Below are 17,407 nucleotides of genomic sequence, written 5' to 3'. Positions count from 1 at the left end.
TGTGATGCACCTGCCTTTCCCTTTGCTTCTGCTGAAACTCGGATCACATCCTTGACTGTTCTCCTTCACCTTAAATCCAGTCTGGCAACAGATCCTGTTGGCTTTGGCTTCAGCTCAGTGTGTGCACCAAGGAGGGAGATAGGAGGATTGCTCTCAGGAGAAACTGAAGAGTGCTCAGACAACTGTATTTCTGGGCAAATGGAAGAGAATGCTTGTTTTTGTTTTTGTTTTTTTTAGTGCAGTCAAAACATGGAAAGGAGATATTTGCCTAACCATAAAAATACCAGGTATTTGTGTAAAGAATCAGAAACCAGATAAACTTTGAAATTTTAAGCTTAGCAAAAGTACTTTTCAGGGAACTTCTACTTCATAATATATTCAGTGAACTAATATTGAGTACCTGCTATGCACCAGGCATTGTTCTAGTTACTGGGAATATGTATGCTCAGTGTTGTCCAACTCTCTGTGACCCCATGGACTGTAGCCTGCCAGGATCCTCTCTGCATGGAATTTTCCAGGCAAGAATACTGGAGTGGGTTGCCATTTGCTCCTTCAAGGGATCTTAAGCAAAACAGGTGAAAATCCTGGCCATGGTGGAGTTTACCTACTAGTGCCAGATCAGAAAACTTTTTCTGTAAAGGACTAAGTAAATATTTTAGGCTTGGCACATCGGATTGTATCCATCATTGTAGCATGAAAACAGCCACAGCCAGTGTGAATGGATATGACTGTGAGCCAGTAAAACTCTCTATACAAAAGTAGGTGGTCGGGGAAATTCCCTAGCAGTCCAGTAGTTAGGCCTCTGCACTCTCAACTGCCAAGGGCCCAGATTCAGTACCTGATCAGAGAACCAAAATCCCACAAGCTGCGCGGCCAGAAAACCAAAACACAAACAAAGAGAAACAGATGGTGTTCTGGATTTGATTTGTGAGCTCTAGTTGGCCAGCCTCTGTTCTAGTGGATAGAAACAGTAAAAACATGTAAGTAAAGCATATAGTATTTTATAAATTGAGGAATAGTATAGGAAACATGGAGCAGTAGAAGGAAACTAGGGCAAGCCAGGTGTGGGTTATGATGGACCTCAAAGAAGAGATGACATTTGAGCAAATACTTGAAGATAAGGGAGCAAGCCATTCCAGACTCCAGCATGTATGAAAAAGGAAGCACTTTGTTTTCAGGGTACTACGTGGAGAACAGCTCACAGAAGAAATGCAGGGAGGGCTGGGAACCTCAGAGACTTGAACTGAGGAGTCAGCACCTCCAGAGCATGGTCTCGGCCTCCCTCCCCTTCTCCCTTTCTTCCTGGGTGACTTTCTGTGTTTGTGTGTCATGTCTGTGGCTTCTCTTCTCTTTCACTCTATCAGCTTAGGTTCATTTTCTCCTCTTGCATGTGGATTTTCTCCATGAAGTGAAACCATGACCTTAGGCACCTTACATCTTTACAGTCTTCTAACCAGAGAGGAGCAGCAGTCTTTCTCACCCCTAATTGGGAAAATCTTAGGGAAAGTTTTCAACTGGCTCAACTTGACTGTTCTTTGTGACCCAGGGGATGGGGTATTACAACTGACTCAGCATGTACCATGGACTCACCTTTTTTCAGGAGAGTCAGTTCTTTTCCTAAAAGAAGTAAGTGGAAGTGAATCATGCTGATCAGGAAAAAAAAAAAAAAAAGCCCACCCTAGATAAGATGATAAAATAGAGTGGTTATGAGTATAGGCTCTAAGGTTGCTGCTGCTGCTAAGTCGCTTCAGTTGTGTCCAACTCTGTGCAACCCCATAGACGGCAGCCCACCAGGCTCCCCTGTCCCTGGGATTCTCCAGGCAAGAACACCGGAGTGGGTTGCCATTTCCTTCTCCAGTGCATGAAAGTGAAAAGTGAAAGTGAAGTCACTCAGTCGTGTAGGACTCTTAGCAACCCCATGGACTGCAGCCTTCCAGGCTTCTCTGTCCATGGGATTTTCCAAGCAAGAGTACTGGAGTGGGGTGCCATCGCCTTCTCTGCTAAGTCAGGTTACTGAGGTATAAATTCTGTCTCTTCCACGTATCAGCAGTATAATCCTTGACAAGCTAATTTGCCCCTCTAATGCCCTAGTTTCCTCTTGTGATGATAGCAGTAATACCCTCTTCATTAAGCATGTTGTATATTAATTTAGTTAAAAATGTGAAAGATTAAAAAGGTACGTGGCATAAAGTACAGCTTAAGCAAGTGACAACTTACTGTCATTATTTGTCCTCAACACATAAAAGGATAACCAGTAGGATCTGCCCTAGGAATGTAAGGCTGCATTAATATAACACCATCATTCAGTACAGTCTGCTGTATTAGTAGACTTAAACTGTATGGTCATCTTAATAGGTATAGGAAAAGCAGTTAGTGAAATTCAACACCTGTGCATGATGATAAGAAAATTCAGGTAGCAAGGAATAGAGGGGAATTTCCTCACACCTAAAGTCATAATTAATGGTAAAAGACTAAAAGCATCTTCCCATGGATCAGGAAAATGGCAAGGATATTTGCTTTCATATTTATTGATTATTGTGCTAGAGATCCTAGGCAGTGCAGGCTTGAGAAAAAGACATGTTAATAATCTAGATAAGAAGATCTAAAGCTGTATTTATTCCCATAAAACATGGTTAGATGTTTAAAAATCCTAATGAATCTATAAAAAATCTGCTAGAATTAATAAATGAGTTTAGCATGAGTATAGGTTAAAAAGTCAGTATAAAACAATAAGTTTACTTTAGTATTTTTTGTGATAAACAACCAGAAATTGAGATTTTAAAACAATGCTATTTATAATAGCATAAAAATATGAAATAGCTTAAGAATGAACATAGCAAAATCTAGGCAGGATCTATACGATGAAAACTATACACTGCTGAAAGAAAGAAGACCAAAATAAACAGTGATCTCATGCTTATGGGTCAGAGACTTAGTATTATTAAGATCCTGAAACTGACCTATACGATCAAATAATCCATTTCAAAACCCCACCATACGTTTTGGTAGAAGTTGACAAAGTTGATTCTAAAATATGTATGAGTGTACAGAGGACCAAGAATACCCAAAGCAATTTTGACAAAACTTAAGTTGGAGGACTCACAGGATTTACTCTATAGCTGGAGTAACCAAGACAGTACGTGGTAGACCAATGGAAGAGAGTCCAGAAATACACCTGTGCATATGTGGTCAGTGAACTTTTGACAAGACTGCCAGGGTAATTCACGGGGTGAAAGGGATAGTCCTGTCAACAAATGGTTCTAGAACAATTAAGTATTTATATGCCCCAAGCCCCAGTAACAACAGAATGAAACTTGACTCTTACTGTGTGCCATACATACATATTAAAGTTCAAACGGAGCACAGACCTAATTATAAGAGTTAAAATTATAAAACTTCAAGAAGAAATTATCGGAGAAAATCTTTGGAATTTTGGGCTAGGCAAAGATTTATAATACAAAAAGTACAAATAATTTTTTTAATTTAATGAATTGGACTTCATCAAATTCTAAAACTTGACTCCACTTCCCCTACCTCTCTCCAGAATGGGAGAAGTTGTTTACAAAAATAAATAACACCCAATAATGAGATTCAGAATAAGGAAATATAGATTCTTTTCTCAGTGTATTTAAGGTCACTGTTTAATCTTCATCAGTGTTAAGTTCTTTTTTTAGTTTTATATCACACACCCTACTCTGTGTTGTACTTAGTGTATATTTGCATATTTATAACTTACAGGTCATGAGAGACAGCTGCCTCTGAATAGACTAATTTTATCTCAATGACAGTACCCAAATGTTTAAAAAATGATACTACAACCAGTTTGATGTTCAACTGATAGCAGGTTGGTCAAGAGGATGAGATGGTTAGATATCAACACTGTCTATTTCATCCATAGACATGAAATTGAGCAAACTCCGGGAGATAGTGGAGGGCAGGGAAGCCTGGCATGCTGCAGTCCACAGGGTCGCGAAGAGTCAGACATGAGTTAGAGACTGAACAGCAACAACAAAGTTGGTCAAAGAGCACAGATTTCCAGTTTGGTTTTTTTTTAACTGGTAGAAAATTGCTTTACAATTTTGTGTTGGTTTCTGCCATATGACAACACGAATCAGTCATAGGATATATTACCCTTTAGAAAGTACCCTTTCTTCCTAAGTCTCCCTTCCCAAACTTCCAATTTTAAGTTCTGGAGATCTGATGTACAGCATGGTATAATCACACAACTGAGTGACTGAACTGAACCAAACTGATATACTTGAAAGTAGCTCAGAAAGCAGATCTTGAATGTTCCCACCACAAGAAAGAAATGGTAGTTATGGGATGGGATGGAGACGTGAGCTAAAGCTGTGGTGATCATCATTTTGCAGTGTGTTTGTGTCAAATCAACATGCAGCACACCCTCCACAATGTCATATATCATTTATTATCTCAGGCTGGGAGAGAATATTTTAAAACTGACAAAAAAGAAAAATCTGATAAAGGGCTTGTGTCTGGAATATATTAGGAACTCTCACAACTCAAAAAGAACAAACACAATCCTTTTTTAAAAAATGGACCAAAGATATGAATAGACACTTCAGCAAAGAAAACGTGAGCCCAAGAAAATTCATTAGGGGAAGACAAATAAATACAGTGAGATCTACTTCACATCCACTAAAATAGCTAAATGTCAAGTCTGAAATATCAAGGCTTCCCTACCTTCCACTTCCCTGCTACCAAAAATGTAGAACAAAGTTTGATGGTTTCTTATAGAGTTAAAACAATTGGCATACAATGCCACAGTCCCACTTCTAAGTATTTATTCAAGAGAAATGAAAACATATGTTCACATAAGAACTTGTACAAGAGCATTTATAGCCGCTTTATTCATAATAGCTCAAAACTGAAAACAACCCAAATGTCCACAAATTAAGATTCATTCATACAATGGAAAACTACTCAGCAGTAAAAAGGAATGAACTACTGACACACAAAACAATATGGATTAATTTGAAGAATATTATGCAAAGGAATAGAAGCCAGACATACAAGCATACATATGGTGTGATTCTCTTTACACGAAATCTAGACAAGGCAGAACTGTAGTGATGGAGAACAGACCCCTGGTTACTTGGGGTAGGGTCTGGGGAGGTGCATATTGGGCGAGGGACTTGACTTCAGAGGGGTACAAGGGAACTTCCTGGGGTGAGGGAATCGTCTCTCTCATGATTATGTTAATGAGTAATTTCATGGGAAATAGATGGGGAAACAGTGGAAACAGTGTCAGACCTTTTTTTTTTGGGCTCCAAAATCACTGCAGATGCTGATTGCAGCCATAAAATTAAAAGACGCTTGCTCCTTGGAAGGAAAGTTATGACCAACCTAGATAACATATTAAAAAGCAGAGACATTACTTTGCCAACCAAGGTCCGTCTAGTCAAGGCTATGGTTTTTCCAGTGGTCATGTATGAATGTGAGAGTTGGACTGTGAAGAAAGCTGATCGCCGAAGAATCGATGCTTTTGAACTGTGGTGCTGGAGAAGACTCTTGAGAGTCCCTTGGACTGCAAGGAGATCCAACCAGTCTATTCTAAAGGAGATCAATCCTGGGTGTTCATTGAAAGGACTGATGCTGAAGCTGAAACTCCAATATTTTGGCCACCTCATGCGTAGAATTGACTCACTGGAAAAGACTCTGATGCTGGGAGGGAGTGGGGGCAGGAGGAGAAGGGGACGACAGAGAATGGATGGCATCACCGACTCGATGGACATGAGTTTGAGTGAACTCCGGGAGTTGATGATGGACAGGGAGGCCTGGCATGCTGTGATTCATGGGGTCGCAAAGAGTCGGACACGACTGAACTGAACTGAACTGAACTGAATTAATTAGTAATGAGTAATTATGGTAATTTTTCAAAACTCTTTTAATTGTCTGCTTAAAATTGGTCCGTTTTATAATACAGAGATCATTCCTCAATAAAGCTGATTAAAACTATCCAGCAGCCTGAGACTACATTTGGTCACGAACTGAGTGGTGAAGTGAGTGTGGCTCAGTGGCAGGGCGAGCATAGCCTCTCACAGAGGGTGTGGAGTTGTGCCTTGAAGGGGAGGCGGCACTGAGCCCGCCGAGAGGAGGAGGGGCTCGCTGCCCCGAGGAGGAGTCCGTGTCTGCAGCAGAGACAGCGGGAAGCTAGGCGTGGGGAGACTTGGTTTCTAGCTGTAACGCTGCTTTAATAAATAACTTTAATAAACTTTGTATTTCTTTGCATTTTAATAGCTCCGGAGGGTTTATAAAGGACTTTTATATTCACTACTCTGTGTCACTTTGACCTTGGCTGAACCACCAGCTCTGTTTCCTCATCTGTGGAGTCGAGGTCGCCTCATGTCTCTGGTGGCGCCCCTCGTGAGTGTGTCAGAGGAAGGACTGGGGCGTGGAGAGGCCGTGACCGCACGTTGTGAGCAGCGGCAAGGTTCTTGTGGGCATGTCTGCGGTGGCCAAGGAGGGACCCCCACCGCCCCTCCTAGTCACTGGCCTCTGTCTGCCTTGCCTCCTCCGCAGGCTTGTACGCTCACTCCCGTCACCCCAGCATCGCCTGTCTCCCCACATCCTGCTTCCCCCCCAGCCGCCCTGGCGGCTTCTGTCTCCTCCTCCCCACCGAAAAAAGTTTCTTTTCCCGTCACCATTGATGCCTTGCCTTGTGTCAAATCCGGTGACTTTGTTTTTTTCAGTCCTTCTTTACTTTTTAACAGTGGCGCGAGCTCTCCCCTTAAGATGGTTCTCCTGACTTGCAGAAGAATGTCTCCTCCTTCCCTTCTCCTCCGAGCTTTCATCGAGTACTCTTTACTGGCTTTACCCAGAATTCTGTCCTTATCTTGTTTTATATTAGTAATGTGTTATCCTTGGGTGATCACCTGTACTTTTGTGATTTCAACTGATGCTGACAGCCCTGAAATTTCTTACCGTCCCTCCTGAGCACCTGGTGAGTGTTTTTGAAATCTGGACATTTCTAACCATGGGCATCTGCATATTCTGGAGCACCTCTGAGTTTCATGGCAGAACTGTTAAGAACACCACTCTGAGAGCCCATCTGCCTGAATTTGACTCCTGACTCCACCACTTAGTAGCTATAAGCCTTAGCTACTCCCCACCTCAGTTTCATCATCCCTTCAAAATAAAGGCTGGAGAGTAACAGCACACACGTCAGGTGGTATCTGATGATGAACAGTGTCTAATGCACAGGAAGCTCCGTCAGTCTGTCTGCTGCTGCGCTTGTTGTCTTTGAGACACAGTTCTTTGTTTCCTAGGTCTTCTCCCTGCTCTTTGGCTCTTCTTCTTATATCCCTGGCATGTTCAGTCACATTCTCAGCCAGCCACTAGATTTCCCAGACCTGAGAGTCATCCAGGATTCCTTTTTTCCCCAAATAGCTCATATCTGCTTCAATTCAAGTCCTCCTCACCTCTCACTCTTAGCAGCCTAAAAGATATGCCAAATTATCTATTTCTGCTCCTGTTCTCTTGCCCACCCTGTCCAACCTTCCCATCCCGTCTAGGGGCCGAGAATCTTTCTCAAACAAGTGTAATTGTTGTGTCCCTGTACCTTCTTGCACAGGTGTGGGGTGTTCAGGTCTGACAGGGCCTCTGCAGCCACCTCGAGATGAGAGAGCATCGGGGAGAGACGGCGGACAGAGAAGGACGAGGGGGCTCGGTCACCCCTCCTCTCTGTCACTTCTCGCCCACCTCCCACCTGGACACCAAATACAGCAGCTCTGCATTTTTCTCTCTTACTTATCTTTGTAGTCCTGCTGTCAGAAAACACTTCTGGCTTTCAGGATGAAGTCCAGGGTCTCACTAAGGCCCAAGAGGCGCCTTATGAACCGTTCCTGTTCCTGCCCTGGCCATAACGTGGTGTGCCAGATACTTAACACTTTATGAGCATGTGTGCGGTACTGTTGACTGTACCCACGTGCTCAGATTTCTCTGCTTCCTCTCATACTCTTCTCTCTGCCCACGTTACCTCTCCCGTTGCCTGATTTGCTTGGCTAACTTCAGATTGCTCCTCAAGATTCAGCTCAGGCATCATCTCCAGAAATGATTTCCTGTCCCCACTTCAGGTGTGGTCAGACACCCTCATCTTTGTCCCCATTTCTGGCCACGCATCTCTCCATCACCAGTGACAGGAGCACTTGTATACAAGCAAATCCTCCTTGACCTGACTGTGCCCTCCAAGAGGGCAAGACAGAGGTCTTGTGGCTTTTGCTAGTAGCTGTATCCTGAGCAGAAAACTTGCTCACCCCTGACACGTAGTCAGTTCTTGGTAAATGATTGAGTTACTGTCTGTCTCAGTAACTTGATGGTGCAGACCTCTTGGCATTTTTTAAACAGGCCCTGCCGATCTCACTGGGTTCATCTCTTGGCCTGTCTAATGCTCCCTGCTCTGTGGACTTGCACTGGCTTTGCCTCGTAAGCTCTGGGTACTTCCCTGACATCTCTGTGCCTTTCTGTATGCTCCTCCGCCTTTCAGAATGGCTTTCCCTTCCCCTTCATGTTTCCCCACAGGCAAACCCCTTAACCTTCAAGGCCACCATCAAGATAGATTTCCTCTGGGAGATGTACCTAACCTTCAACTCTACTCCCACAGCATTCTCTCAGACCCATGGCGTTCTCTGATTCCAGTATTGTAGATGTTTCCCCCCTTATTCCATTAGACTTGAGTTCCTTGGGGGCAGGGAACCACGTCTCTTTACTCATTTTCTAAGACCGATTAGCTTCCATTAGCTTCTCACACCATATAGAAAGGTCTAGGACTTTTGATGTGCCATAAGTGGCCCTTCACAGTCTGTCTTTAAACTGTCTTATCTCATGCCACCAACTGGGAACCTAAATGACAGCCCTGTGCAGCAGCCAGTGGTTTTCTGAGCACGTTCCAGGTTGGACTCATCATGCATGTTTATGTGCTTCTTTCTTTTATGAAATGCTGACTGTTGGCAGGGGCTCTGTTTTCTTCAGGATAGTGTGTTCTTTTTTATTAGTTTTTAAAATGTGTAATATTTCAAGCATACACCAAAAAAACAGAATAACGTAGAAGTCCCCTAGATCTGTTGTTGTTTAGTCACTAAGCTGTGCCCAACTCTTTGTGACCTCATGGACTGTAGTGCATCAGGCTTCCCTGTCCTTCACTGTCTCCCCGAGTTTGCTCAAACTCATCTCTAGTGAGTCGGTGATGTCATCCAGCCATCTTATCCCCCGTGGCCCTCTTCTCCTCCTGCCCTCAATCTTTCCCAGCATCAGGGTCTTTTCCAATGAATTGGTTCTTTGCATCAGGTGGCCAAAGTATTGTATGTATAGTATGTATATATCTAGTATAACCAAAAAATATATATATAGTATGTATATATTTAGTATAACTGAAAGAATATTTGAGAGAGAGAGCATGCTGAACCTCTCATTTCTTCCTCCCTGATCTCATTTCCTTCCTTTCTCAGAGAATGATGACTATTCTAAATGTCGTGTTTATCATTTCCATGTGTGTTTTATTGCTTCAAAAGTTTTATCTGTAGAAAATATATAATGTTGATCTGTATGCTCAAGACACTGAATAAATAATAATGCCTTGTTCACATTCTCTACCAGGGTCCTTGCTCATTCAATAACATTGTTTTTTTGAGATTTATCCCGTTTAGATAACCTTTAATTGCTACACAGTATGCCGTTATATGACTATCCCACAGTTTATTTACCCATTGTATTCTTGACCAGAGTTTTTATTGCTTTTAGTTTTTCACCATTAAACCAATTTATAATGAACATTCTGGTACAGAAGAAAAAATCCAGTCTTTTTCTAATTTAAATTAAGTGTCATGACAGCTATATTCTGAGTATCAGTGCACTTGGAGGTCAGTTTCACTAACTTCCAGAATCAGAATTACCCCTTCCGTGCAAACATCATGTGTGTTGCTCACTCTCACTAGCATTTAACTGGGGCTGGTATTTTGAATGCAGAAGCTTTAAGCAAAAGTTACTTTTCTCAACAATTTGCAGATTGTGTCTCATATACATTTAGGTCATTGTGCCCTAAAAATGCTAAATGGAAGACAAAATTAGAATTTTTTAAAAAATTAAAGAAAACTTTGAGAGCTCTGGCTAACAGAACTGAGAAAAAAGCCTATTTGATGGCAGAAGAATAGTAGCCTGAGTAAGTGTGAATTCTGTTTCTCATACGCGATAGAAAACTGGAAGTGACCTCAGATCATCTGTTCCTACACCGACCTTCTTAAAAACAGCTGGGAGCAGTAGCTACAGGTTCTGAGGTGGACCATATCAACACTGCGGGCCCGAAGCAGTCAGATTTCCCGTTGTGTCCTACTGAGAGAGCTTATGTGTGAATTGCAGCTCCCTTCCTTGTTTTGTCTTCTACTAACAAGGAAAGCAGATTGTTAGTATTCTCTTTTAAAATAAACAAACTAGCCTTTCTTCTCTGAAGAAAACATTGTCAAACCCTCTTTGCTTTGATTCCCAGGACTCGTGTCATAAATGTCTTCAATTAATGATAAAAGCTACCATAGATTACCTCTTTTGTCCTTCTCTGAAGGGTACACTCTTAGAACACTGACTGAGAAAATCCCAGGTTTGTTGAACTCAGAAACAGTTCTGGTATTATGTAAACATACAGTGCGCTGCTGTATGTCGCTTGCCCCCTTTCCTCTTGCTAATAACAAAAAGCTCACTTCTTCCAGGTACATTTCCTGCTTTAGCTTTCTGTTTAGGCACCCAGTTGATGCCCCTTTGAGTCTTGCAAGGCATATACTAGAATCAACCACCAAAGACCATTCCATCTCAAAAAACTTCTGAAACTCCACTTATTTCAGAAAATGTGCTAAGTAGTATATTTAGTTATGTAATATAATGGCCTTGAAGCCATGCGCAGAGCTGGTGTGCCTGGGTGTATGTCTGCTTCTGCAGCCAAAAGTGTCCTGAGCAGAAGCCTGCTTTTGTAGATAGCTCTGTGATTTCAGAGGGCTGCCAGAGTGGCACTAGTGGTAAAGATCCCGCCTGCCAATGCAGGAGACATAAGAGACATGGGTTTGATCCCTGGGTCAGGAAAATCCCCTGGAGGAGGAAATGGCAACCCACTCCAGCATTCTTGCCTAGAGAATCCCGTGGTTAGAGGAAGCTGGCAAGCTATAGTCCATAGGATTGCAAAGAGGCAGACACGACTGAAGTGAGTTAACATAACAACATACTAATTAGATGAATCTTACTAATTTCCCCCTTTTATGCATTTCCTTGTGAATATGCTTTATACACTATTTCAACATGTTTTTATCTCTTCATTTTCATTGCCTGAAAAATAATTTGTATTTTTAAGAATATTTACACTTTGCAGTTCAGTACTATGTTCAATTATTCTTTTACTCAGCAGTTTTACTTTATCCTATAGTCAGTCTCATCTCAGGTATGCTAAAAAGTATGTACAGGGGTGTTCACTGCAGTACTATTTATGATACAAAAAAATTGTAAACATTGCAATGATACTTTTCTAATGGATTAGTCAAAATGTGGTGTATACGTATGCTTCCATGTCAGTTAACTAACAGTCAATATATGTTTTATTGAACAAATCAAAGATTGTATTATTAAGTGGAAAAAGTGCAAGGTACAGAGCAATACCTGTTTTCTGAATTAAAAAGCATGGATGTATATGTCCAGTATGGAGAAGGCAGTGGCACCCAACTCCAGTACTCTTGCCTGGGATATCCCGTGGGCGGAGGAGCCTGGTAGGCTGCAGTCCGTGGGGTCGCTAAGAGTCAGACACGACTGAGCAACTTCACTTTCACTTTTCACTTTCATGCATTGGAGAAGGAAATGGCAACCCACTCCAGTGTTCTTGCCTGGAGAATCCCAGGTACAGAGGAGCCTGCTGGACTGCCGTCTATGGGGTCGCACAGAGTCGGACACGACTGATGAGACTTAGCAGCAGCAGCAGCATATGTACAGTATTCGTTCCTATACATGCTTTGATGAATATAACATTTCTGGAATCATAGACAGTAAACTGCTAACATTTGTTACCAGTGGGTCATGGGAGTGAATGTGAGGAAAAAGCATGATGTTTAGTTTTAACCTGGAAAAAGAAAAAAGAAGGCAAAGCTAAAACTCAAATAAAGAAGACCCATAAAAATAAAATGACAGAAACAATGCACAAACCCTTACAGATTGAACTTTTTCCTACTTCTTTACACACTTCCACTTCGCTCTTCTCACTGTCCCCTGTTCTGCCTCTGTGCTTTGCCTTCTGTTTGGAAATGCCTTCTCCCTTTTCTTGCATAGATGTTTTTTCCTCTTCAAGACTTTATGTATATAAAGTCTAACCCCTTCATGATACTTTACTGGACTATTTCATTTCACAGAAATCTCTCCTAATCAACATATGCTTGATCAGTGTTACATGATTTCACATTTATTCACCCAGTAATTATGTCACTGATTTTCCTGCTTTTCCTGATTTTCTCTTTTGAATCATTTTACTGTTCACTTATCTGTATCTTCAGATTTACAAGTGTGGCTCTTATAAATAGCATGTTTTTGGGTTTAGTTTTTTTACCTAGTCTGACAATCTCTTGTCATTTAACCAGAGGGTTTAATCCATTTATATTTAATGTAAATTTGTTTTATACTTTGAAAATCGCTCACTTAGTTCTGTTAGGATCCATCTTAGAATAATCTTTACTCTTGGTTAGAATACTACTCCTAAAACATCACCTTTCCAAGAATTCAACTGAGTGTTATCCACTCTGACAGGTTGGGACTTCACCATACCTCCAGTCTTTTGTGATTTCTAAAATCTCTTCAGTTTGTGCCTCCTGAATGGTGGTTCCCTGTCATACTTTGTGAGGTCTGTCTTTGCACAGCACAGCTTAGTATTTAGCCAAACTCAAGAATCGACACTGAAGCAGGTTTTGGACCTCCCTCTTGCAGTTCCCTCCAGTCTAGCAATCTGCTCTGCAAATTCCAGCTGCCACAGAAGCCCCAGATTCGTATCTGTCTTCTCAGTACAATACTCTTGTGCACTGAGCCACAGTCTAAAATGTTCCTCTGAATAGAAACTCCCTTTCTAGGTAATGAATCACATGAGCCATCCAAAAGGCTCCCCTAGTGGCTCAGATGGTAAAGAACTACCTGCAGTGCAGGAGACCTGGGTTCGATCTGTGTGTCAGTAAGATCCCCTGGAGAAGGGAATGGCTTCCCTCTCCAGAATCCTTGCCTAGAGAATTCCATAGCCAGAGGAGCCAGATGGGCTACAGTCCATGGGGTCCTAAAGAGTCGGACACAAATAAGCGACTGACACAACACTGTGGATCTCTCTTATTTTAGGGATCATAATCCTGTCTTCAGATGTTGTTGAGCATCTGAAAGCAGTTATTTCATATATTTTGTTCAGTTTTTAGTCGTTTATGTAGAAAAGTTATTCAGTACCAGTTAATCCATCATGGCCAGAAGCAAAATCTTACAATATTGAAAGTCAGTCTTTTTGAAAAATAAGAATATAAAGCCATAATATAGAATCATGGACTCTATATTATGCTAGAGAAATAATCTAATACACTTATTTGAAAGGTGAGAAAATTGAGATACAGCAAGCTCAAGTGATTTGTAACAGAGTATAGTAAAGTTGTGCTCAAAATTCTCTAAGCCATTCTTCAGCAATATGTGAACCGTGAACTTCCAGATGTTCAGGCAGGTTTTAGAAAAGGCAGAGGCACCAGAGATCAAATTGCCAACATCCGCTGGATCATGGAGAAAGCAAGAGAATTTTAGAAAAATATCTATTTCTACTTCATTGACTATGCCAAAGCCTTTGACTGTGTGGATCACAATAAACTGTGGAAAATTCTGAAAGAGATGGGAATACCAGACCACCTGACCTGCCTCTTGAGAAACCTGTATGCAGGTCAGGAAGCAACAGTCAGAACTGTACATGGAACAACAGACTGGTTCTAAATAGGAAAAGGAGTACATCAAGGCTGTATATTGTCACCTTGCTTATTTAACTTATATTCAGAGTATATCATGAGGAACGCTGGGCTGGAAGAAGCACAAGCTGGAATCAAGATTGCTGGGAGAAATATCAATAACCTCAGATATGCAGATGACACCACCCTTATGGCAGAAAGTGAAGAGGAACTCAAAAGCCTCTTGATGAAAGTGAAAGAGGAGAGTGAAAAGGTTGGCTTGAAGCTCAACATTCAGGAAACAAAGATCATGGCATCTGGTCCCATCACTTCATGGGAAATAGATGGGGAAATAGTGGAAACAGTGTCAAACTTTATTTTTTGGGGGCTCCAAAATCACTGCGGATGCTGATTGCAGCCATGAAATTAAAAGACGTTTACTCTTTGGAAGGAAAGTTATGACCAACCTAGATAGTATATTGAAAAGCAGAGACATTACTTTGCCAACAAAGATCCGTGTAGTTAAGGCTATGGTTTTTCCCATGGTCATGTATGGATGTGAGAGTTGGACTGTGAAGAAGGCTGATCACCGAAGAATTGATGCTTTGAACTGTGGTGCTGGAGAAGACTCTTGAGAGTCCCTTGGACTGCAGGGAGATCCAACCAGTCCATTCTAAAGGAGATCAATCCTGGGTGTTCATTGGAAGTTTCAGTTCAAAGCTGAAACTTCAATGCTTTGGCCACCTCATGCGACGAGTTGACTCACTGGAAAAGACTGATGCTGGGAGGGATTGGGGGCGGGAGGAGAAGGGGACGACAGAGAATGAGATGGCTGGATGGCATCACCGACTCTGTGGACATGAGTTTGAGTGAACTCCGGGAGTTGATGATGGACAGGGAGGCCTGGCGTGCTGTGATTCATGGGATTGCAAAGAGTCAGACACGACTGAGCGACTGAACTGAACTGATACACTCTGAGTTACTCGTAAAGTCAGTTCATGTCCCAGGTTTTCTAAATTTCTGTCCACTGTTCTTTCCATGATAGTAATCTTCTGAAAGTTTCTCTTGTGCTGGCAAGACAGTCTTAAACTGGCAAACTTTTGTTTTAGAGCCCTTAGAATTTAAACATTTTTTTCACTTTATCATTTATTATATCAATAGTATTGTTAATCTCGCTGTTCACACAGGCATGAAAAAATAATCATTTACAAGTATATTTTGAAATAATTGACATTCTGTGTTTTTATATAATTCCATATAAATCCTATGAAAGGAGACACTTAGTTCTTTTAATATAATTGGGCTTTTGTTTGTTTTTTCAGCTTGTTTTCCTTGCTGTCGAAAAAACACAACAAAGTTCTGGAACAAGCCACACAGTCCTTGAGAGGTTCACTGAGTTCCAATGATGTTCCTCTACCAGATTATGTAAGTAGTTACCTTACTTGTCAATAAAAAATTTTTCCTTTCATTGCTAAATTAAAAAGTAACAATTCCCCCTCTTCCCAAGTTCTGGCTGTTCTTGGCCACTGAGAAACCTGTAATAGAAAATAAAGAAGAAACATTTCAAATCAAGGGAAAAAGTTTTTTCAAAGATTATTAACACATGGTTGAAGAAAGTCAAACCTAAATCAATGATTGTTAATAATTAGGAATCTTATTACCTTAGGAAGGCCACCCAAACTAATTACAGAGAAACGAAAGGAGGGATTTTATACGTATGCAAAGGTTTCTAACTAAACTCAAGGGGAAGATACACACCTGGATTTCAGAGAACAAGAACCTAACGTTGAAAAGCCATTGGATTCTTCAAAATAGCCTGTCTTTCTGGACATTTAGTTTTGTTATCTGCTGCTTTTTGCTTCAGATTTATTCTGCTGCTGCGTCCCGTAGGCCACTTTTATCTAGTTGCTGTCTGAAATAGCACCCCTCACCCCTCCTCGCACCCCACTTCCCTCCCAAGCCTTAATGTGTGTTAGTGAGAGGCACGCCTTGTGCTGAGTGTTCCGAGTCCTCTGATTCTCAGGCCCTGGGAGAGAGAGAAGCTAACCGGCTCTGCTGGGGTTCTCGTCCAGCGTGCCTGCCCTGGACTCAGTCAGTCGTGGTCAGCAGAGAACAGCAGTAACATGGCATTTGCTCCCCTGCTTTAAAGATGAAGAGGTTATTACCGCCTGACCTCAGAGGATGATGACAGAATAGAGTAGACACAGCCCAGAGAAGAGCACTGTGGAATAAGAAGGGGAAGCCGTTGTGTGGATTCCTTTAGGACAGCAACATTGTCCGTGACACTTCTTATATTGTGGAGCATGCTTAGATGACAATACGAAAAACTTTTATGTCACGAGTCACAGAGATAGTTCATCCAGTTCTAATAAGAACCTCCCTATTTGTTTATCTGGGGACAGCATAAAGTCGATATTCAGAAACTTGAGCAGAGAATTTTTATATTCTGAGTTTGAAGTGGTGATATGTACCAGACAGCCAAAGAGTTGTTTTGCTTGCTTCCTGCTGTGGTTTGTTTCATTTCTAAATGGTTGTGCTGATACGAGACTGTGGGAACAGCACCCAGTCCGGATATCAGACACTGATAAACAGAGATAGCTATGTGCAGCCACAACCTGACTGGCGCTGTTTTTCTTCTCTTTTATTTATTTATTTATTTAGTGTGTGTGTGAGAAAGATGTTATGATCTGTCATCCCATTAAGGTATTAAGTTTGAAATTCCAAAGTACTTCTCTCTTAACAAAACAAAACAAAACAGTATCTTTTAAAATTTTCCTGCTAGCTGAATATTCTCATCTTTTTTAAAAAATGAGCATTATGGCTGATTTAATTCTTTCCTTGTCATAACTTGTTCTAAGAAAAGTCATTCTTTATACTTGCTCCTTGGAATCCACATTTGGGGCCAGAGTGGCAATAGGGTTATGTTTATTAAGAATATGAATTTTGTTCATCTGTAAATGTTTTGTCATTTTTATACACATGTAATTTGATTTATATAGTATTCCTGTTGTTTCATTCCACACAAAATATGTAAAATGTGTATGCTGAGGTTGCCTTAGTAGTATTCTCCTTTAATCAGAGGCCTGAACATTGACATTTTCTTTTAGAAAATGGGTCACATTTAATAGCATTTGCCGGTTATGGAGGTGATTATGCAGCGACAGCACAAGCTGAGCTCATAATGGATGTATGAAGTCTGCTGTTGAACTGTACAATGTTTAGAGTCCTTGTTTTCCTCTTGCATGAAATTTTCACTAAGTGTTAATAAAAAGGAACTTCTTGAAGCATCTGCTTTCTAGAAATATAAGGAAAATTCCATATGAAGCTGTCATTGACAGTCTTATTTTAACATTTGTATGTATGAGACTTTGCAAATGACAGCGTTTTTCAGATAGGTTTATGAACTTGAGTTTTGCTGCCTTTCCTTAGACCTAAGTGAAGAGGGTGGGTAACACTGATTCTGTTATAGTATCGAT

At 41.2% G+C, this 17,407-nt stretch overlaps 1 protein-coding gene across 4 annotated transcripts in view; it reads left to right on the top strand.

Annotated features, from left to right (window-relative positions):
• The window catches only part of DYM (dymeclin), a 391,190-nt gene that overhangs the window by 247,946 nt on the left and 125,837 nt on the right, over positions 1-17,407 (top strand). For all 4 annotated transcript variants that reach the window (XM_088833353.1, XM_088833352.1, XM_055417337.2 and 1 more), the window contains one exon: positions 15,254-15,356. In XM_088833353.1, coding sequence (XP_088689479.1) covers positions 15,254-15,356 — 103 coding nt within the window. The remainder of the gene's footprint in view (positions 1-15,253; positions 15,357-17,407) is intronic.

The sequence above is a fragment of the Moschus berezovskii genome, chromosome 28, assembly GCF_049115385.1.
Source record: "Moschus berezovskii isolate FMDL1 chromosome 28, NW_MosBer_1.0, whole genome shotgun sequence".
Lineage (NCBI taxonomy): Eukaryota > Metazoa > Chordata > Mammalia > Artiodactyla > Moschidae > Moschus > Moschus berezovskii.
Note: the sequence above shows the minus strand (reverse complement) of the source record. Positions and strands in the feature narration are given on the sequence as shown.